This window comes from Mus caroli, chromosome 3 (assembly GCF_900094665.2).
Source record: "Mus caroli chromosome 3, CAROLI_EIJ_v1.1, whole genome shotgun sequence".
Lineage (NCBI taxonomy): Eukaryota > Metazoa > Chordata > Mammalia > Rodentia > Muridae > Mus > Mus caroli.
The window spans coordinates 78,334,321-78,357,478 of NC_034572.1; the positions used below are offsets into that span (position 1 = coordinate 78,334,321).

Below are 23,158 nucleotides of genomic sequence, written 5' to 3' on the forward strand. Positions count from 1 at the left end.
AATATAGGGGAATGCCAGGGCCAAAAGAATGGGAATGGGTGGGTAGGGAAGTGGGGGGCTCTATGGGGGACTTTTGGGATAGCATTGGAAATGTAATTGAGGAAAATATGTAATAAAAATATTAAAAATTAAAAAAAAATACTTGAGGCAGAAGGATCACACGAGTCTACCAGTTTCAGACCAAGCTGGGAAGCATGGCAAAATCTTTTTAAAATAATAATAATAAACATAAAAGTCAGGTTGTTGTGGTGCATGCCTGTAATCCCCAGAACTCAGGAGAGAGAGGCAAGATAGTGATGACTTCAAAGTCAGCCTGGGCTGGAGAGAAAGCCCCCATCTCAAAGGAGCAGATCAATTGAGGCTGTGGACATGGCATGGCAGCTAAGAGAACCTGATGCTCTCACAGAGAGCCCACGTCAGGGAGATCTCAGCTACCTGTAACTGCAGCCTCACAGAACCTATTGCCCTCCATTGGCTTCATTTGAATATCTATGCTCACACAAACATACCCACACACAGAAAAATATGTGCATATATACTGAAAAACAAACCTTTTTGAAAAATCAGAACAATCAATTAATTAACTTGTGATAGCACAAAGAATCCTAAATTTCCCTTAAAATATTGGGTTAGAAAGTAATTTCTTGTTATATATTTTAAACTTTTTAAACACAATTATTTATTAAATACCTGCTGATTATTTCACCTCTCTCTGTCTCTGTCTCTCTTTGTTTGTGTGTGTGTGTGTGTGTGTGTGTGTGTGTGATGGTATCTAATATGGTCAGGATCATATCTCTGGAAACTGCTATGTCCCCCAAATTGCCTTTTACAATGAGCTCCCAGAAGAATGCCTGTCAAGTACTCTCTCAGGAGCCAATCCTTATTTACTTATTGGTATTTCCTGACTCCTCTTCTAAAACATTCTTGAGATTTAAACTGTTTGGAAAAGGAGAAAGAGACAGGGACTCCCAGGAGTGTGAAGCCTTGGCTTTGGTCTCAATGCATTTTCCCCTAGGGAAGAACACAAAAGCATTTTGTAGCTGGAATACTTTTTACATTTTCTTTTCTTCAGCTGGTGGTCAGCTTTGGATGGACAGGCTCTTTGTTCTTACGTCACTGGTCATAACACTCGCCCCCAAGCAAATGACTGTTGTATTAATTTGAGGAAAAGTGACCGTAAGCATGCTTCTGCAATCTAAACAGACTGTACGGTTACAGATGTAGAATGTTCCACTCTCCAGAGCCTTAAAGCAGTGGCCACCAAGAGATGGGTCAGCAGAAAGACCATGAGCCTACCAAAATCTTAGATGGTATTTTGGGACAATGAAATTCCTGAAAATTCCTACCCGTCTTAGACAGCAAGGGAATGACTTGTGGAGGGCAATGGGGAGTCCTCAACTGTGACAGGTTTTCTCATCTCAGGTAATCAATAGCTTAGGAAGCTAGAACGCCTCATCAATGGCCAACAAAGCCTCAGGTCAGGGCCTTCTGGGTCATTTGCCCCACAGAACAGTGGAAGGGTGAATCAGAAAAGAGTTTTAGTATAGGTGAAAGCGTAGAAAAAAGGAAGTGATCAGACTTCTTGTAGAGAGGAGTGGGCCCTAGAAAGGGGTGTTCCTTTAGTGAGCTGAAGCATGGGGCAGAGTGAGCTGGTCAGGCCAGTTGCTCCACCTACCAGGCAGTAACATATCTCTCCATTCCTGGCCTACACTGGAGTTTGAGGCACGCCTTCCAGAGCCAATTCTTCCAGGCCGCTCAGCTTATTAAAGTTGCTGTGCAGAAGGAAATAAAAAACTAAGCAACCAGAGCAGGGACCAGAGCCCCTGAGCACTTTGGTATTTCTGCTGTCTGAACCAAAGACAGGTCCAGGTTCTGCCAACACAGAATCGGCTGTCAAGAACAAGATGCTAGATACTGAATTGTTCATCTCTGAGGTCCCTGCTCATAAACTGCCTGGCCAGTTCAGTAGTGTCTTTCTTCTGACTTCAGGAGGATGTGTACTCTGCACATCAGTGGCTTTCTTCACACCAAGTCCCCTGTTTTACATAGTTAGGCAAGTTTTCTTTTTCCTCCTTAGGTTTGGTACACATGAAGAAGAGAAGGATGAGAGAGGGGTGACACTGACCTTATCTGGGTCTCAGAGTCCCTTCCCACAGACTTAATAAACCAGAGCTGGGGAGGAGTGGGGCTAGAGTTGGGCTTGTAACTTGTGCATTTGCATGTGTGCTGCTTGGCTCAACACTGTGCTGCTGTCGTTTACAAAGCATTCTGAATTTTAATTTTGCATTGAACCATACAAATTATGAGGCTTGCCTTGAATTAAGTAGCAGTTCAGCTCAGCCATCCCTAACTGAGGAGGGGGCACCAGGGAGAGGAAAACAGTTGCCAAGAGCAGAGGGTAGAGATGGCAACCTGTAACAACTTGTACAGACCAGAAAGGCCCCAGACACAGAAGCCACACAGTTACTGTCCTTGAACAATCTCACAGTCTAGAAGGGCAGATTTTCTTTTCAAAATTTCCATTTTCCAATCCCTGCAAGTTCAAATTTGAGCTTCAGAAAGAATGGAAAACTCCAACTGCCATAGGAAAATGGTAAATAGGAAAAGAAAAAAAAATCACAAAAAGCAATTTTATAAATATATACACTAGTATATGACAATAGATGGGATTAAGAATTTTCACAACAAAGAGACTCCATTAGAGTTGCTAAACTATTGAAAACATTCTCTCTAAGGTCCATAAAGAAAGGGACCAATCAAGCCCTAAAATGGCAATGATGGCTTTGTAGGGATTCCATGAATTTGTATAAATCTCGAAAAGAAGTTCAGCAAAAAGAAAAGGAAGAGCTGGGCGGGAGGAAAGAGGCAAGTTGACCATGTTCGATTTTTCAAAGTACAATGAGGTTCTCCATGGAGGCAGGCAATAGCAACTGTAAAATGGAGGGTAAGCCATATTTAGAGCAATAAATTTTATGAAAAGTTAATCGGGTTTACTCTTAGAACTCCCTTTTTCATTATTACATTTAATACCAAACACTAAAAAATTAATCAGGAAATTCCATCTGGCCAACAATTTCATTTTATGAAATTCCTTTTCCTGCAGAGGATTAAAACCAATCCCTTGGAGTAAATTGAACATTCCAAGACAGCCCCAAACAGCCTGAACAAAGACTCCAGAGTGTCATTTTCTTTTTTATTGGAACATCTTTGAGTCACTTGTAATCTATAAATAAACATGCATTTTACAGAAATTCCTCTACAAAAAGCAGTACCATGCTTGGAATTCAACATATGAGACTATTTTTAAAAGTGTTTTGATTTTTAAAAAGCTAATTATGGGCCCCACATAACACAGGAGTTATAACTTGCTTACTACAAGTTTTGTGTTGCTTCACAACTCTTTAAAAGAATTCTTGTATTATCACACCTTATTTTAAGTGCAAGTCAAGGTTAATTACGGATGTTAAATCAGTGGTTAGTATCTCTTACTTGGAGGGAGGGAGGGAGGGAGAGACGGAGAGACAGAGAGAGAGAGAGAGAGAGAGAGAGAGAGAGAGAGAGAGAGAGAGAGAGAGAGTTCTATTTTTAAATCTCTTGGGCTTCCCTGGATATAATACAAGAAATTATTTAGTAATAAAATAAATATTTTTGACAAAAATCCTCAAATAAAAGAAAAGGGCATAAGGAATCTGGGGAGGGGAGCAATGTTTCTCTTTCCAGAAAGCCATGTTCAGATATAAATAAATTAAAAGTGACATTAGAAATACTAAACACTGGGCCTAGATATATTTGGTCAAATTGTTGGCTGATTTTTGTATCAAAAGGGAAGAGCAAGCTGATACGAGAGCCCATGCTTGGTACCACTTCAGTCATCACTGTATATAAAAAGACACATATTATACAACTTAGAATTTTAATATTTTGAAATTCCAGGCTTCAGGAAGTAAATGTTAACTGCTCTTCTAACAGCATGTGGCCTAAAACTGCAGGAAGAGAGGAAGTAATTCAAGGAAGAAATTTACTTCTGCCTCCATCTTAATTGACAAGGATTAAATGTCCAGATACAATCAGGTTTTTGCCCCAGACAGAAAAAAAGAATTCCGAGTAGTTTTCTTCAAAGAAATCCTCTGCAGCGAAACAGACATCAGCTGCAGTAACCAGAGGCAGAAGAGTCCTCAGATACTCAACTCTTGTAACAGAAACTAATTGATTTTCTGTAATTTGGCCTGTCTTGCCAAATTACATTCCAGACAGAGTGAAAATTACCACTTCCAAGCTTGCTGTTTCTTGACAATTGAAAATGAGTAACAATATTTTTTCAAAGAAGAAAAAGGAAACACAACATTGGATTTCTATGGTGCTATACAAATCCAACCTAAGCACACACTCCAACTTCCTTTTTAACTTCAAGAAGAGTTTCTGTTAACATACACAGCACAATGCATTTGATAAAGGAGTATTACCACTCTGAAATATGTGATAGTCCGCATACTCATGCATATGTGCTGGAGAAGCATAGCATAAATTTTTAGAAGAAGATTTAAAGAAGGAAAAGGTATACCAACATAGAAATACTTTTGTTCTTCCAAGATGAGAACACAACTAGAGGCGCTGTAAGTGCCATAGGGAACCACTGTCCTAGGAACTGGAAGCATCATAGAGAATCACCATTTTAGGCACTACAAGTGTTGTAGGGAGATTGACTAAAATAATGCTTTCCTTAGAAGACTAAGCAAGGCAATTTTTTTCTTTTCTAAACTCCACACTCTTCATTTTGACATCTGTGATGGTCACCCCACTCTGACAGATTGTGAAATGTCAAACTGGGGTACATAAATCATGATAACATTGCTTGAGATTGTATGAGTTCCACTGTGGTAAGTAAAAAATAATAAAGTTACTTAATAAATCTGTATAAACTTAAAAAAAAACATGGGCTATGCATCAGTGTAAAATATTCTTCAGGGGGATCATACCCATACACTAAAGCAACCACGATAAAGAAAACAGCGTTCCAGAATGAATATAAATAAGTATTAGGCCAAAATGTGATTATTATATGCCAGAGTGACTATTTAAATATATTTTTTACTTTGTTTTGTTGCTTGGAATCCACAGCATTCAGTCCCATCCTTAACACAATTTCTTTTCATTTTTACTATATGTGGAGAGAAGTGAAAACACCTTTTAGTAGCAAAACTGATCTAAGTGTTTAAACAAAATCAATTTGAAGTCACTGTTGGGCTATCACTCAATCTTCTTGCTGAATCTGACTCTAGAGTCAGGCTCCAAGGAGACACAAATAATGTCTGTACTCCTGTATCTCTTCTTAATTCATCAATTGCTTGGAACTTTCCCCTTCTCCCCTCTCTCTGCATTTATCTCAGTAGTTCTATCTTTTGATTACTACTTGGTTTTAATCCAAAACAGCACTTCATCCTAAACCACGACGTTGCCTCTCAATAGCTGTATATTAAACTGTGGTGAACTTGAAGGCTCAGCCACCAAGATTTCAGGCCTATTGTTTTGAGTAGGTCATTCATTCTTGGTTCAAGGGCAGCCCAGATAGAAGTGCCAGTTCATATATGCACAAGTAATGACACCAGTTATCTGGCAAGATGTGTGAGATAAGCTGTTCTGTTCCCTTCTGTAACACCACCTTGTGGAATGTTGGCTATTCCCGCCCCCACCCCACCCCAGATGATCAAGGAAGAGTTGATTCATTAGGAGAAAGGTCTCATCAAAGTCCATGTGTCCTGGTGAGGCTGTGTATGCGTGTGCTTGGACATGTGTGCACAAATTATATATGTTATTGACAGAGGTCAATGCTGAGCCTCGTTTCAGTCACTCTCCACCTTAAGTTTTGAGGTGTAATCTCTCACTGAAACTGTATAGAGAGATGCCCCTGTCTGTGCTCTCTTTAGCTCTGGGCTGCAGATGCATAACACAGCACTTAGCTTTTGACATGGGTGCTAGAGTCCCAAGCTCAGATCCTCATGCTTGGACAGACAGCACTTTACCAACTGAGTTCTCTCCCCAGCATTCTCTGTTGAGTGATTCTTTAATGATATACATTTATTCATCATCATCCTTTGGCTCCAAAATAAGAGAATCAGCTGACATATAAAAATATCTGTTTTGAAACAGAATAGCCACTGGCTATTATTTTTGCATTATTTTCTGAATGAAAGTAGAGCTTAGTTGCATACACTAGCAAGATTTTGCTGAAAGGACCCAGATATAGCTGTCTCTTGTGAGACTATGCCGGGGCCTAACAAACACAGAAGTGGATGCTCACAATCAGCTATTGGATGGATCACAGGGCCCCCAATGGAGGAGCTAGAGAAAGTAACCAAGGAGCTAAAGGGATCTGCAACCCTATAGGTGGAACAACAATATGAACTAACCAGTACCCCTCGGAGCTTGTGTCTCTAGCTGCATATGTCGGCCATCAGTGGAAAGAGAGGCCCATTGGTCGTGCAAACTTTATATGCCCCAGTACAGGGGAAAGCCAGGGCCAAGAAGTGGGAGTGGGTGGGTGGGGGAGTAGGTGGGAAAGCATGTGGGGGACTTTTGGGATAGCATTGGAAATGGAAGTGAAATAAATACCTAATTTTTAAAAACTTCATAAAAAAAAAGAAAGTAGAGCTTAGAAGAATGTGTGTGTGTGTGTACATGCACATGGGCACAAACTCTGTAGCTCTGATGGCTAGAATACTCAATTCCAAAGCACAAAAATAGGGAGCATTTTTAGTTCCTTGCAGAGCTTTGATCACATGCAAACCACAGCTTGCAGAAACACGGAGTTTAATATTTTCTAGCTCTCCGTACTTTTGCAACTCAGAATTATCTTCCTTGAGGAAAGGGATGAGTCAAGGGGCCACATGCAGGTAGAACTTTTGCTGATACACTATTCTTGTTTCTTTCCTGGGTTCAGTCATATTTTTAGATCAGCAAGCTATTCCTTGAAATCAGAGGGAAGACCACAAAAATATTATAGTTCCTAGGCCAGGCCTAATAACGACGTGCTGGCCTCATCTTCCCAGCTGGCATTTCATCTCCACAAAGGCCCTGAGCAGGGTGTTCTATTTCCTTGCATTGGGAATGAAGAAAGGGTTATAGATTTCTTTGCCCCACAGCAATCTTCTAGAGAAAGTGATTGTTCCCTCCACATCAGTATTTTATCAGAAGCAAGACTTTAATGGAAAAATAAAAAGAAATGAATCCTGTTCTCCCAACTGCTCAGCAGGCATGTATTCCCAGTCTTTGTTTTTCCCCCAGTGGTACTTCTCTAGACCTTAAAATGTGGGGTTTTCTAAGAAGAAACTTTGTGTTTAAAGAATGCTTTTTTCAAAGACATGAACTACCTTTGTTCCAATGTTTTTACTACATGCAGATGATCTTGTCAAGTTTTGTCACATGCCCATCATCGTAAATGAATTGTTTTCTTTTTATAGGGAATTTGAATTAATGTTACCACCAACCCTTCCTATCCACATGGCTGAATTTCAACATTGGGCTTCTTTCCATAGCCAAAAAGACAAATAGAAAATATTATCCAGCAGAGAGATCAAACTTATTACTGTATTAAGAAACACTGTGACAACTCCCATCCAGCTTTGTTAGACTACAATGGCTATTTTATATATTCATCTGCTATGTATTTTTAAAGCATTGCCTTTGTCTCCACAGGACAAATGTAGTTAATTAAAGAAAAAGATTAGTTCACACGGTTTTAAGATTTGCACATATTTTCAAATAGATTTTGAGATACAGTGTCACGATAGCAGAAGCTATCTTTTTTATTTTACTTGGAATTATAATGTTGCAATTAAAATTGTTTGCTTCTTCTTAAAAAGCAGAGACTTTGTGCCACTTGTATTATTCCCCTTACACTGTAGCACATGGTGCGGAAGAAGTTACAAACTTATCACAAAATGTCTTTTCCATAGCACTTCCTCCACTGTACCCTAGGAAAATGGATAGTGGGAAGGGTCACAATTAAACTCAATCTAAATGTGGGGGGATTCGTGTTCGGAAATCAATGTGTTTATATAAAGATGTTGAGTCAAATACAGAGGTGAACCAGGCTATTCCAACTCTTGCCAAACAAGACTTGGAAAAAGAGTAACCCAAACCAAGCATGTTATTTACAATATACTTCCTAACTAGTCTCATTTGTAAGTGAAAATCAGCTCTGGCTCAAACATCTTTTTAAAATTGATTGAATAACATTGGGGAGGGAATCTGAGACATGCTCCTTAAAAAAAAATATGCTTAGAAACTCTGTCCTGCTACCTCCTGAGTGCCTTGAAAATGAAAATCTCCGTGTCTTCCAGATGACAGCCACCTTGTTGTGGATCCAAAATAGCTCTCTCAGCCAGAGAGCTGTCTGTCAGTAAGAGTTCTGACGGGTACATATTTGGCATTCAGAAAGAAGGCAAGAAATGGTCTCATGAAAGAAGATTTGGTAGAAGAACTGCCCCCACCCCCTGAAGTCCAACAGAAATCTGGAAAACAGTGCCTCTCGTAGACACCACCAAGAGACCAACAGGCATTTCTGAAAATGAGACATAATTTTGATAGAGAACAAAGCCAGAAAAGGGGGTGGTAAGTCCCTATTTCCACCATTAGCTTTTATAGGCATTTGAGAGGCCATGATTAGACATAAAATGTACCAAGATGGAAGGCTCCCATTTGTTCAAGGAAGCAAATCTACTTACATGCATAGGATTTTCTCTCCCCCTAGTGGTGGGGTGGAGGCCTTTGAAGACTGAGAGCACGTGGTTGCGTAATACTGCTTTAGAAATCAGTCTGGGCTTCCACTGCAGCCGTGCACTTTGTACAAAAAGTAGGCTGTTCTTTGCGTGTCCTCACATTCTCTACAGTGATTTCTGAACCTCTCTTAATACTCCCAGTGAGGTAGTGAAGTGTCTCATAACTATGTTCCAGCGTGAAGTAAAGTCTTTCTTTCCTCCTCTTTAGCCCTATTAAAGGTGAAGCCACGCTGCATTCCCAACAGTTTTACTGACCAGAAACCCACTCGAGGAGCTAAGGGAGAAGCAAAAGGAAACCCATACACAGCTAATGTAGGAAACATGGGGACTCACAAGAAAGACACCCTTATATCAAGGACCCAAAGAATGAAAGGAGCTAATTAGAGATACATTTTGAAACGTTTTCACCTTTGTGTTCCATGCACTTTCATTTTCTTCTTTGGTTATATGAAAGTAAAATTCAGATTACTCACGGGAAGTAGATAAAAAAGAAAAATATAGAATAAGTAAATGACAATCAATTTTAAAAATTATTTTTATATGTATGGACGAGAGAGACATGGTTAGGGGAGTGCTGTGTGTTGTGCCTGCAGAAAGCTGACGATGGTGGCCAGAGCTTCTGGAGTTGGAGTTACAGGCTGTTGTGACTCTCTGGACATGAGTGCTGGCCAACAAACTCAGGTCCTCTGGAAGAACAGAAAGTGCTCTTAACCACTGAATCATCTCTCCAGCCCAGGTTATTTTTCCAAATGGAGTGACCATATTATAAAATGCCAAAATGTCTTCTAAATATTAATGGAAACAGATCCTAAATTGTAGCTGTCTTATTTGTAGGTTAGTGATCGCTAACTGCAACATGTCAGTGTGGAATATAGAGAGTACACACCTATTCTTTCTCTATAATTGGGCATCAGTGACTTCCACTGGATTGCTCCTCCTGGAAATCTCCAAGGCAACCAAGCACCTAAGCTCACACAGAGAATAGGTTCCTTTTCTGGCTTCCTTACCATACACTACACACATAAGTCAGAGCTGTTGGGCCCCATTTTGGCCCTGGTTTGGGTCTTGAGGACAAACTCGAACCTGGCTCGAGTTTCTGCGGCCTTGTGGGAGAGCCTAAGCCTGGCTCAAGTTTTGAGACCTGTCTCAGTCACTTCCATATTGGGGTGACTCAGCAAGACCTGTTTGGCCCTGCCTCTTCCCTGCCGTTGCTGATGTAGAGCTTTGCCATTGACCCTGTCAGTCACTATGTCATCTTACCCCACCAAACACCCCCCAACCCCCTACGTTCCAAACTTATATAAGCAAGAGGCTGACTCCATAAAGTTGAGTTCCTGCTTCAACAAGACTCCCAACTCCGTGTGTTTCTTTTGGGCCGTGGACACTCGCCATCCTGCTCAGCCCTGGAGAGACCCCAGAGGGACCGGGACCTCTCTCCTCTGTCCTGGACCTGCCAGCAAGGAGCAGGCACAGAACCTCCAACTCTCGATCAGGTCCCTCAGTCTCACCTTGCACATCTCCCAGAAACATATGTTTTACTTTACCCTTCACCACTACCCCAATCTGTTATCTCTTTTCTAAAGAACATACCCTCTCAACAGCCCCCATTTGTCAAATACATTCACCGCACTGTACTACTTCATATATTCTTGAGGTGCCTACTCTGTACTCTGGAAATACTATGGTAAATACCAGACAAGGACCCATTGAAGTCAAAGATAGCTGTTAAGACCACGTTAACAATTAAAATCAGGCAATGAAAGTAAGAACTATTATAGACTAAGTTTTCAAATAAAAAAGAAATCACCTGGAATTTCAACAAGGGATATGAAAGGCTCTGCTTGGTTTTGCCTTCTGGAACCTAGCATCTCTACATGGTAGGCAAATGCTGTACCACTGAGGGATATGCCCAGTCCAAGATGAGTTCTGAAGTCAAACAACAAAAGAAATCCATTGAGGTGATGTCTTTTTTCTATCAAAGCTTTCTTACACAAGAAATTGTTTCAGATGCTGGCTAAGAAAAATAGTAAGTAAAAAGCACATAAAAGTTTAAATTTTTTTTTTCGGACATGAAAACAATTTTTAAAACGTTTTTCTGTATGGTTCCTCTCCCTAAAATGTCAATTCTTTAAAATATAACATCCCTAAAGTCTTTCTTTCTAGTATGTCAATGCTGCCTTATTATTGAACTAGGTATATATAGCAGGCATGCAAATAAGTGTCAGTTGAAATAATGCACAAATTTGTGTACGAGGTGTGCGAGCAAGACAGAGAAAAAGAAAAGCGTTGGAGGGTCCAGGAAGCCTTTGTGGTAATGTTAGGGTCATTTGTTTCAACTCACGGGCTTAAGCTGAGTATAAAATCCTTGGTGAGGCTTCCTTGCTTGGCGCTCCCTCAAAGAGCTGTCAAAGTACACACAAGCTCTACCGCCGCAAAGCTCTCCAACTCCCCGCTAGGAGGAGTCACACAGGACCCACCAACCTTCCCACTTCTCTGGTTCCGCCCCTCCCTAACAGAGTTCCGGCAGCCTTTGAATTGGGTTGCTGGGAATAGTAGTCTTCCGGTCAAAGCCTACACGGGTTGTGGCGCATTGCCAGAACTACGCTTCCCAGGGAGCCTCGCGGCAGAGGGAGGGTGGGTCACCTGACCCGGACTTCGGCTACGCTATGGCGGCGCCCGTGCTGCGCTTGGGTTTCCCTGGAAGACTCTGGGCTTTAACATGGAGAGACGGCGGTTCCCGCCACCGAAGTGGTTCTCAGACTGGGCCCACATCCATCTGGGCTAGGAGACAGAGTTCAGTGGCTCAGCCTTCCCTCCACACGGCTCAGAAGCCGAGGAAAGGGTATATCTTCTTCATACCTTTGCCTGTCTCGTGGAAGTGCAGAACGAAGATAATGGCCCCGGCAGCCCAGCCTGAGGGTTTTAGTGTGCTGGAGGGTGGTCACCTGTGTTATGGGCAACTGAACCTAAAAGAAAACACAAAACCAGGCCTGCCACCTTGAGCCTCACTCTTAAACTTCTGTCCTAAAGTAGGCATATTTGGACACCGTGCGAATGTAAAATAGCGTTTCCTCCAGTCGTCTTCTCAGACAGAAGACTGGAATACTTTGCCCTACTAACTCGTGTGGGGTCTGCGACACTAGACTCTGGCTCGTATGTAGCGGGCATTTGGCGTCACTACAGGCTAGCAATAATTTAAAGACAGAAAATAGCAGTTGTACAAAGCCCCAGATAGGAGAGGTCTTATTAGAGGTCTTATTAGTCAGAAAGCACTCGCTATCTGTGGTTTTATGGTGGGCATATTTGTCTAGACCCCAGGAGGATGTTAGTCGACTGACGAAATCTTTCCCCGATTATATAAAGAATTGCTTATCTTGTACAGCTGTTAGTTGCATCAGTGTACATGATTTAAAGCTTCTTTTAAAATACAGAAACAAGGCAATTTTTAAAAATGTTTTGTTTTGTTGAGGTTGGCATTTTTTTTTTAGCATTTCAGTGAAGAAGAGAAGAAAAATGTCCCAAAGCATCTCCTTTCTATTCTCTTCATAAACTAGACCATTTTCTTTCCACGAAATGAAACTGCAGAAATACTTCGATTAGTAATTAGGACATGCAGAATTTCTGGATTTCTTAGTTTATTCCTTCTCACTTGCAAGCTTTATTATCAAATTTTAGAAAGAAGGAATTAATCTTTTCTCATTCCTTCATCTATTGAACTGCTTAAAACAAAACTGAATGCACATGAATTAAAATCTGACTAATATAGAAAATTTCTAGGGAGCAGTGAAGACTAGGAACATACGTAGGAATAGAGAATTTAATTCCCCAAAGAGAGTGGAGTACTGGCTCACCAGAGTAGGGCTGGTCAGATAAGAGACATTAGCATAGCACTGTATAGCATTTACAAAGATTTGCTAGCAGTCAAGTGTGAACAAATGAAAAAAATGTAAGTTTAGGTCTCAAGAACTGGATGGGACTTGGTGGATGAAAACAAAGTTTCCTCTAATGGTTTTCTGTTCCTTTTCACAAGTTTTAAGGAATACCATATTGTGGTAGTCTATGGTATCTGATCCTGCTTCTGTAGCTACAAGCTCTTAACAATGAACTCAAAATATGGGCGATAATTTATTCTTTAGCCATCATTTCTCTAGAACTAGAATCCTGGCATTTGTATTAAACCCAAATAATGATGAGAAGATAAGCTTTTATTATTTACTGAGTCATTTACTTAGTGTTTATTAACTAATAAGGTACATTTAATTTATTCACCAATAAAATGTCACATTTTAAAATATAAGCATATAAAATTTTAATTTAAAACACAAGATTATAATTGGAAATATAGGTTTATAAGAATTTATATTTAGTGACAAATGTAACGTTTTAACCATTTTCCTTCCCTTTAGTGAACACAAATGGGCAGCTGTAGTAGGACTGGAAATTCATGCACAGATTTCCTCCAACTCTAAACTCTTCTCTGGAGCTCAAGTGTGCTTTGCAGCACCTCCAAACTCTTTGGTTTCTTATTTTGATGCATCTCTGCCTGGAACTTTACCGGTAAGGTGTTTTATACTGTCTGTTTACATTAGAAAATGTTTATGTCATAGTAAATATAGATAAGGAATTACTTGCTTAGGGAATTTTGCATGATTAGGGAATTAAGCATGATGCATTAATTGTTTATAAAGACATGTCTCTATAATTCTATTTCTAAGTCTGAGTGTATTCATAGCATCTATTCACTCCTTTCACAAATGCTTTCAAGTGCCTATCAAACACCAGATGCTGATAAGAACTGTCTAATGCAGACAAGCAAAGATCTTTGCTTTAGGAGTTTAAAGATGGACAGAGCTGATGTCTTACAAACAAGTAGAGTACAATATGATAATTCTTGCAAAGGCAATGTGCAAAGAGTAATTTTGGAACCCAGAGGAGGGACATGTAATTGAGCAAGAGGAAGTATTATTTGAGAAATTGTAGTGGTGTATCTAGTTAAGGAGGAATGTCTGGAAAAAAATGTGGTGTCCACACTGAGAAGTCAAGTAGGAGATAGACTGATACATGGAGGAGTAGGGAGGACCCAAGAAAAGAACATGTAGTATGTGATTTTACAGTGTAAGAGCAATGTGGTCTCAGTTATTGAAATCTAAGAAGCAGTCAGTAACGGAGCACTATAGTATAAAAGAGAGTTGGTTATCGATTTAGCTACTTATTTTCACTTGATCCTAAGAGGCAACTGAGCCAGCATCAGCATCAGCAAGACTTTTAGTGTGGTATTTTTAAGGAATGAATTACATTTTGAAGAATAAGATGGAAGGAGCACTGTAAATATTTGAGCTAGAATGTGGCTCCCATTCTGTTCAGGAATCTGATATTGTTAAATGGGAGTGGAGTTTCCATCTTCAGGAGCATGTGTAGACAGGGTTATGGTGATGAGTATATCACAGACAGGGACTGTTATGAGTGTGTTCTGTATTCTCAGTTTAAATGCAAGCGAAGGCTGATCTACCTAGGCTGCTGTCAGTGCCTTGCGTGTGTCTGCTTTAGTCAGAGCTTTGATTGGATTAAGGCAGATTCTCAGGCCTGGAACTCTTCTTATTTGGGCTTTTCATTGTGAGGGATCGCATCTATCTAAACCATATCCCTGGCCACTGCCTGTTTGCTATTGGGTCTCTCTACAGGAAGTCAGCACCTTGCTGTACACATGAGGTGCCATCCTCTTGGGTCCTCTTTCTACTGTAAAGTGTCTACCTATGGAGAAGGAGTTCTTGTTTGCTGGAGAAGAGATATGTTTTCTTTAAAAACAGGTTTTCTTTTGGGTGAAGACTCAGATATAGTAGATACAGTATTTCCTTAGATGAGTGAAATAGCACTCAGTTTATATGGCACTTCTACCTTTCTCCTTCTTTGCTGAAGACCTTTTTTCCTTATGTTTTAGTTGACCATCAATAGTCTAGATATCGGAGGGAGAGTATAGGGGACTTTTGGAATAGCATTAGAAATGTAAATGAAGAAAATATGTAATAAAATTTTTTTTTAAAAAGTCTAGATATAAGCTAGAGCCTTTTGAGTTCTTTTTTTTTTCCTCAGTTGGGAATGTGATACCTAGCAGAGTCTTAGGGTACATTTAGAAGCATATTTTTGGATAAACAGATATAAGCAGTTATAAGCAGATAACAGATTCTTCAGTTGTGCCTAAATAGAATACAGCCAGTTCAAAATAACTAGCTGGTCAGCACATTTGGAAAGCCGTGTTATGTACTCTAGAAAGTTCCTGCTCTGTGGTCAGCAAGTCAGTTAAACAGTGAGTGCATTGAGAATGTGTGGACATTGGATTGAGAGGGCAGGAAAGGCTATGAGGATAGCTTTCCTAAGCAAGGGTTTGCTGTTCTTCATTAGAGCCAGCAGCACTCATGGCTCCAGTAGCTGTCATGACTGTTCTCTCAGCTTTGCTGAGCAGCCTGCCCTTCAGAAGTATCCTTCTTCTTAAAGAACCTGTTTTAGTCTACAGCTGAGGAATATGAAAATCCTCACACCAAGACATCGCTTAAAGTATTTCGTTCCTTTCTTGTTTGCCTGTCGTTCAATTTAAAATGTTTTAGAACGTCTCTGAGGCCCATGGACACAGTATTGTGATATATTTACTCTGCATCTGGGGACTGTAACTAATGAAGAACTTGAGAGATGGTATTTGAAGACTAGAGTAGAATAGTATCTTGTCGTGTGATCAGCCATGTCAAGTATGGTAATATATAACTGTTTCCTTCCTTCCTGCATCTTCTGCCTCTGCCTCCTGACGCTCCTCATGGCTGCTTTCCTTTACCGGCTCTAATGTCTGCTCTTCAGCCCTCACTTCTGCTTTAGGTGGCTTCCTGCCTTTAAATAGAGCTCCTCTCTCTTGTCTAGTTATCAGTTTACATTTTAATGTTTTATCTATTTCTACACATACAATTCATCAACATATTAAAATATAGTACTTATTTATCCTGTCTCTTCCCCCCCCCCCACACCCCCAAAGTAAATCAATCACCAGGGGAAAGTATCTGCTCAGAAATGTTTGGTAAAGGGAGGAATGTATACATGAGGGCATATGCATGCCACATACATACATACATACACACACATACTACACACACACACATACTACACACACACAGAGAGAGAGAGAGAGAGAACAAAAATCATTGGGAAAAGAATGATTTACTTAATTGATGATTTTGGAAAAATTGGCTAGCTATTTAGAGAAAAAAATCTATAGCTCCTGTGCATAAGACAAATGTTGTGTATTTATATCTCTATATCTTGCTGTTGGGATAGGAACATATTTTATGAGAGTATGAAGAGACTTTTGTAAGGCAAAATAATATTGTTTTGTATGTTTTAGTCATCCAACAAGTATTTATTGGCCCACTGATTCTTTTAGGAGTCTGTCATAGAAAAACAATGAAAAAAAAAAAGGTTATAGACTTTTCTCCAGTGATGTCTGCCCCAGAATTGTTTGTAGTAATGTCAAATTGGAAGCAACCAGAGTTCCCCAGTGGTGGGGGGAACGGCTGAGTAAATCGTGATAAATGTATACAGAGGAGTATTATGAAGCCACTAATAATGTTTATGAAAATGTTTTAGTGGCACAGAAAAGTGCTAAAGATAAAATTTTCATTGAGATGAGTAGAATGTCTGTGTAGATAGATCACTTAATCTTCTTTTGCCTGAGTATCTAACTTGCAAAGTGAGGGTAATGTATTAGACTCATTGGATTTTTATGAGAATTAAATGAATAAACTCTTTTAAAATGCTTAGTCACTGCAAGTAATAAGTGCTTCATAAATCTAACCTATTAGTATTAACACATAGTGAGTGGTGACTTTCATCTTTATAAAGATTCCCTTGAGTTATTAAGCACAATTTTTTGTTTTGCCAGTAGTGACAGGACAAGTAACTGCTACACACAACAGTTGGTATCCTTATTTGCATTTGTCACCATAGATACACTGCAATTACGTCATTCAACCATAATAGTATATTGGACAAACATTTTTCAGTAAAAATACTTATTTTATTTGCAGAATAGAAAGTTACTAAGTTTTATTTAATGAGTCCTTAATTTAGAAGAGATTTGCTTTGTTCAAAAAGTAGTGATGTGTTGTTCAGGACTGAAGTGTTTCTGGAGAATGCATTTGGTCTGTGTGTGATTTATTTTGCCTGCTGACCTGTTAAAAGAGATGCCTGATTACAGAAGGTCCAAGTAGCCATCAGAGAAAAATAGTGCTTTAAAATATTTCAAGATCAATCAGTAAACACTTAACTGAGTGCATTTAAAGTGCATGGTATTATTTCCTGATTCAGTAAACACCAGGCTTCTGCTTAAATTATTATTCTCTCCCTTTGTGGTTGCCTCAGTCCTTCTCTCAGCTGACATTGTTTCTGCCTACCAAGTGTTTGCCCTGTACTAGCTCTAGGGAGACAGTTCTGAGCCAGGTCATCTTGCCCTCATGGAGCAACCAAGCACACGGTGACAGTACCTGCTAATATGTGTCTACATGGTAGAAATAGAGTGTGCTTAAGGAAAACATAGGATGGGCAATCAAAATACAAGGTGTTCGTAAAGCTGACTAAGCAAAAAGTAAATGGACTGTACATAGGAGTGCTGGCTAAGTCTTATGTCAATTTGACACAAGCTAGAGTTGTCTGAGAGGTAGGAACGTCAATGGAGAAAATGCCTCCTTCAGATTGGACTGTAGGCACGCCTGGAGAACATTTTCTTAATCAGTGATTGATAGGGGAGGCCCCAGCCAGTTTTGGATGGTATTGAGTTAGCAGTCCTGGTTCTACAAGAAAGCAGGCTGAGAAAGCCATGAGAAGCAAGCCTCATTCCTCCAAAGCATCAGCTCCTACTCTAGGTTCCCATTCAGTTTCAATTCCTGACTTGGCTTCCCTCAATGGATTCAGGACATGTAAGTCAAATAATCCCCTTTCCTCCTCATTACTTTTGGTCACAGTGTTTTATCACAGCGGTACTAATCCTGACTAAGACAAGAGGATAGAACAACACCAGGATATGAATGGATAAAATCGGCCTCAAATGCAGGCATGCCATGAAGTTCATGACCACAGGGACTGAAGGAAGAGAAGACGCTGAAGCCCCTTAGAGAGAGGGAAATGAAGGGTGGGTCATATGCACAGGATGGAGTCAGGCAGAAGCAGACTTCTCAGAAGTGGTACTTACTTCGGGAGGAGAGTAGAACAAAGTCCTAAATATTCTTAGCAGAACATGAACTATTCCAACTGAGCATTCTGCCCCACCACTATCAACCTGGTGTGCTGTTAGGATAATAGCAGTTTTAAACAGCTTCTTAAGATTTACCTTCCATTATCCAGGTTCCTGAAGTAAAGAAGAATTCCAGGTAGCCAGCTTTGCAGCAGCTCCTGCAGGCCCCAGAGGAAGGTAGCTTCAGGGAGGACTGGGGAAGATGGGGAGGTGAGAACAGCAGGTGTCTGTAAGTGGGCTCTCCGAGCAGAGTACACACCAAGTACAAGGAAGCAAATGAAAGGCAACTACAAGATGACAGGATGTTCTCCAAAGGGAATAAAGCCACTAAGTCCCTCGGACGAGAGCGTATTGAAGAAAGAGTAGAGGCCCCACTCTCTAATTTAACAAACTCTATGACACACCTCAGATATTGGGGAGTACAAGAGCAGAACTAAACTTGTATTTACCATAATTGAGAGTCATGTTTTAAACAACTACGAGAGAGAGAGAGAGAGAGAGAGAGAGAGAGAGAGAGAAAGAGAAAGAGAGAGAGAGAGATTAAGTGATTCTTTTGGCCATTTATTAGAGGCTCCCACGCTCCCCTTCTCCTTGTCCTAGACCTCTAGTTAGAAGCTCTGATTTGTTTTTCTTTTAGAGGAGGGGTGGGAGTGGGGTTGTTATTGTTTGGTTTCCACTATTGTTTTGTTGTTTACATTTTTAATTGGGTAATAAATACATGCTTTAGATTGCCTTGAGACAGACTTCTAGTCACAGGATTCATTCACCAAGGTTTCTTTTTGTTTTACACACAGGATAGAAGTAAGTCACTTTCCTGAAGTGCTTTCCATCTTCTTCCTTTTTTCTCCCAAAGTTCAAGTGATGGAGATCCTTTCTTCTCTCCATCCTCACAACCCTCACCCCTATTCAAGCTGTCACATGTGCCTTGGCTCCTGTCCCTTGGCATAGTGAACTGCTATCCTAGCAGCCTGACTTCACAGACTTTCATGTTACCCAGCTTATTATCAGGGTGGGCATTTTCTATTTTTTAATAGATATAAAGTAATACAGCATGAATAAGTGCTTATGATATAGTTATATAAAAATACTGGGAAATGTTCCTGTTATTATTCTCTCACCTTGAAACTCATATCAGTTAATTCTGGAAATGAAGCCCACATCATGGGGCTTCAAGTTCTAAACAAATGCACTGTGTCTTTCATTGTAACAGCTTACCAAGACTGTCCTTCTGCCAGTTTTTAGAAAGGCTTGTCACATGGCAAATGGCCAAGCAGCCTTAGCCTTCACCGGCAGGTGATGGATTTTTCCAAAGGTCTCCTGGCACGGAGTTTTATTTAAAAATAGGAAGATAAATACCAGGTGAGACTGCCCAAAGATATGAAGGTGATTGCATCTAGAAACAGAACTGGGGGTTGGGGTTGGGGTTGGGCACCACTGCTTTTCAGTATCAGTTAAAGTATTAAAAATTAAGGCAGTGAATAAAGACAAGTGGGAGGAAGCACCTTTCAAAATCAGATGTCTTCTGAGCACAGAAGGAAAGACCAAGGGCAAGGGGGAGATGGGACTCTCCTCACATAAACACAGATATGTTTTGTGGGTTCAGGCATGGGACATGGAAGAAGCCCTTGTCAGTTTGTCCTCTTTAGCCAGCATGCCCGAGCATCTCTCGCTCCTGTCGATGTCAGTGTCTCTGCTCTCTGGCTCTGTGGGGGATGAGCTCAGTCCTGTGTGCTTGCAGCCGGTTTGCCTTCTCCCTCAGTCTGCAGTGGAAGCGTAGGATTCCATGTTGACATCTATTTCTCCTCAGCACTCTGAAGATGCAGTCCCTCTTTCCTCAGGCATCTGTTACTGCTGCTGAGGAGTCTGTGTCTGTAGGTAATTTGTCCTCTCTGGAAGTGTTAGCCAGGAGGGTTCCAGGTGTGGGTTTGTTATCATCTGCTCTTCTCTGTGTTCAATGTGATTTTCAACCTGACTGTACCCTGGACTGTAGAGATGTCTCTAGGATGGGTTCATGACAGCTTGTGCCAGGGCCCTATGGTCTTTATTGAATGAAAAGTTTTCTGCATTAATTTCCCAACCTGCTACAGCTTAGGTAGTGCCAGAGCCCTGCCATGCACTGGAGCCAGATGCAAGGTCAGGGATCTGCCTTTTCAGAGTTGTCTTTCTCCATGACCTGAGGTGGGGGCCTTCTCCATGTCTACTTCCCGCTGGTGACAAGCCTGACTGGACCAGGAGTTTTGGCTCAAAGCTTTCTTCAGCGAGCCACTCAAGATCTTTCCCTTCATGGACTCAGCATCTTGACTTCTGCTTCAGGGTGTCTTCAGATGCCCACAGCTGGAGTTTTCAGCTGCGTTTACAATAATGATCTACTAACAGAGTGCTTGTTCTGTGGCAGATTAGCTTATTTTAACCTCCTAACAACCCAGTGAGGTAGTTACTATGGTTACCGCAATCAGAAGGTAAGTGGAGAAGCCAGGATTAAAACCCAGTAGTGTGGCTTCAGAGCCCATGCCCTCAGAGCCCATGCCCTTGTCCCAGAGCTACCCTGACACCTGTGTCTGCCTATGGCCTTCATGGCCTTAAACTCACAGCTCAGCTTTGTCCCCAGGTGACTCTTTTTGCAGATGAGCTTGACTATTGTTTGTTAGGTGTGTGTTCATGCATGTATGTGCATTATAAACATCAGTGTGTACAAATGCATGTATGTACAAATATAATGTCTTCTTCGCCTTTTCAACCCATGTTTACTGACTATCTGCACCCTGGCTGCTTCTGTCAAGGTTGTCATGTTGACCTGGCTGCCATAACTGGTTCTGAAGTAGTGACCCTTCTGAATGTTTTTTAAGAGCACAGATATTTTATCTTCTTATTTTATCTTAGTTTTAGGATTTTTATGGAATTCCATTATGAATCTTCAGACTGAAAAGGTCAGTCAGCCCATTTTGCTGCTTATTGGCAAGATTACAGCCAAACGAAGGACAGCATTTTCTGTTTTTATTAGCAGGGGTGCAGCCTCATTTACTATTTTAACCTAGTAAAACTTCCTTCTGTGGTACAGATTGCCCTTAAATTATTAACTAATTATTGGCCTACAGAACTATAAACGGGATCCTAGGTTATTTGCTGTGAGCTGGTTATATCCTGTTTATCAGTATCATTCTAGTTTCTCTTGTTGAAATATTCTAGATGTGAAGTAGGAAGAAAATTAGAAACAAAATATATTTATTTGCTAAAATATCATAGGATTTACATACAAGTCTGTTCATTCCGTAATTGGCCAAATAATGTTTCCAGGAATGCTGAGAATTTATCAAGGCATCGGATATGTTTGGAATAAATGCTTGTGCAAGCCTGTGTGCTCATACACACACACACAATGAGTGCACGTTCATTCCTTGTGATTTCAGCTGGGCCCTCCTGGTTCATTCCCAAAGTAGGAGAAAGTAGAGAGGACAGTTGTCCATATTGCCGCTGATGGTAGGGATGTTCAGTGTGGTGCAGTAGATAAGGCCCTCTCAGAATCGGGCTGTGCCCCTGATGACATTAACTGGAGACCAGTGATCTGCTCTTGTGTGTCTTGTCTGGAAGCTCTTATCTGTATGTAACACCAAACCCCCTAGCAAACACAAGGCCTCTTTTTTCCAAAACTGGGCAAAGACATAAACGCCATTTTTTTTCCATTTGTGTGTGCTAAGTCACTCTCCTTTTTTCTCACTATCAGTCTGTCTAAAAACGCATTTGGGGTTTTCCATACAATGTTCAGAATTGGTCCTGGCAGCAATGGAATGAATCAGGAATATTGTTTGTGACAATTTACAGAATTTTTATTCACAAGAGTATATACTATTAACAACAAGGCTCTCACGTAAAGAAGAATAAATATGTTGTGAAGCCTACCCCCTAGGGATTTGATAACAGTGCACACAGCACACAGCACATATTGTGCTGGATATTCATTCTTGAATCCAAGCCTGCAGATTGCACCAAAAAGAGGTCTTGCCTCTCTGAAAATGATGATGCAATGCTTTTGTAAAGTACTTTGGGTTTAATTTATTTTTGAAATCCTAATGACATCTATTTAAAGTTAGGTAAGTCAGCAGTATTTCTGCTCTCTAAACATAGCAGGTATCACTAATAGCTTGTTTTGAAGGGTCTAATCAGTTTAGAAAGACTTCACCAGATCAAGAGAGGACCAGCTGATAGGCCCTTCTGACCTTTAATTCTGAATGTAATCACAAAGTTGTTTTTAACTTAAAGCTGAGACACAAAATAGCAAGTCAGGAAAACATTGTGGAAATGAGTCTCGGGCACACTGCAGTCCCATCTGTTTAGCTCTATGTCCATTCACACTTAGGTGATACTTATCTGGCCAACCTAGAGGACAAAGTGTGCCAGTGTTCTGTTAACTTTTTTTTTCCATTTCTGTGATTTTCTTTAATGAAATCTGTGGAAATTGGAGTTACGTGGTGTCCTCAGACTTTATTCCTGCCCATCACTCTGAGTCCCTGTTACTTTTGTGTTCTAGGAATGGAGAGTGTTGCCTGCATCCCTTATCTCTAACACAGGTGTGTGTGAGCACAGGCTTCTGAGAGTGAGGTTCTCCTCATCGCTTACGCTGGTCCAATGATCCAAAATTTCCTAGTGCCACACCTGGCTGTCTCATGGTGTTGAGGGACTTTTGCCCCCTTGGGCTGGGTGACCTCCCCTTTGTTCATGAGGAACATTTGTCTCCTTTCTTATTTGGGTTTTCCCACCTCTCAGTGGGTTCTTGGAAGCCTTCCCCTTCAGAAGCACTCTCACCTCTACCGCTCAGTCTTCCTGCACCATTTGCTGTTGCATGTGCTCTGTGTTATGCCAATGACTTTACTTGATCAATGTGTTTGTTTCATACAGTTGATTGGTCAACCCTTTGTGTGTTGTTCAGAGGATCTTCTGTTTAAGGTTCTGAAAAAGTAGTTCATGGGTCTTTAGGGGCAAAAAACCTTTGATTGAACCTTGTTTAGAAAATATATATGTGTGTATATATGTATGTGTGTTTGTAGGAAGAAAAAGTATGAAAGAATTTTACAAGCACTTAAAACTTGATATTTTAAACCTATTTATGGGTCTCTTT

General features: G+C 40.6%; 1 protein-coding gene across 1 annotated transcript in view; it reads left to right on the forward strand.

Moving 5' to 3' along the window:
• Positions 1-11,410: 11,410 nt before the first annotated feature.
• The window catches only part of Gatb (glutamyl-tRNA amidotransferase subunit B), a 74,619-nt gene continuing 62,871 nt past the window's right edge, over positions 11,411-23,158 (forward strand). Inside the window, exons 1-2 of the mRNA XM_021157655.1 lie at positions 11,411-11,619; positions 13,184-13,334. Coding sequence (XP_021013314.1) covers positions 11,444-11,619; positions 13,184-13,334 — 327 coding nt within the window. The 5' untranslated portion in view covers positions 11,411-11,443. The remainder of the gene's footprint in view (positions 11,620-13,183; positions 13,335-23,158) is intronic.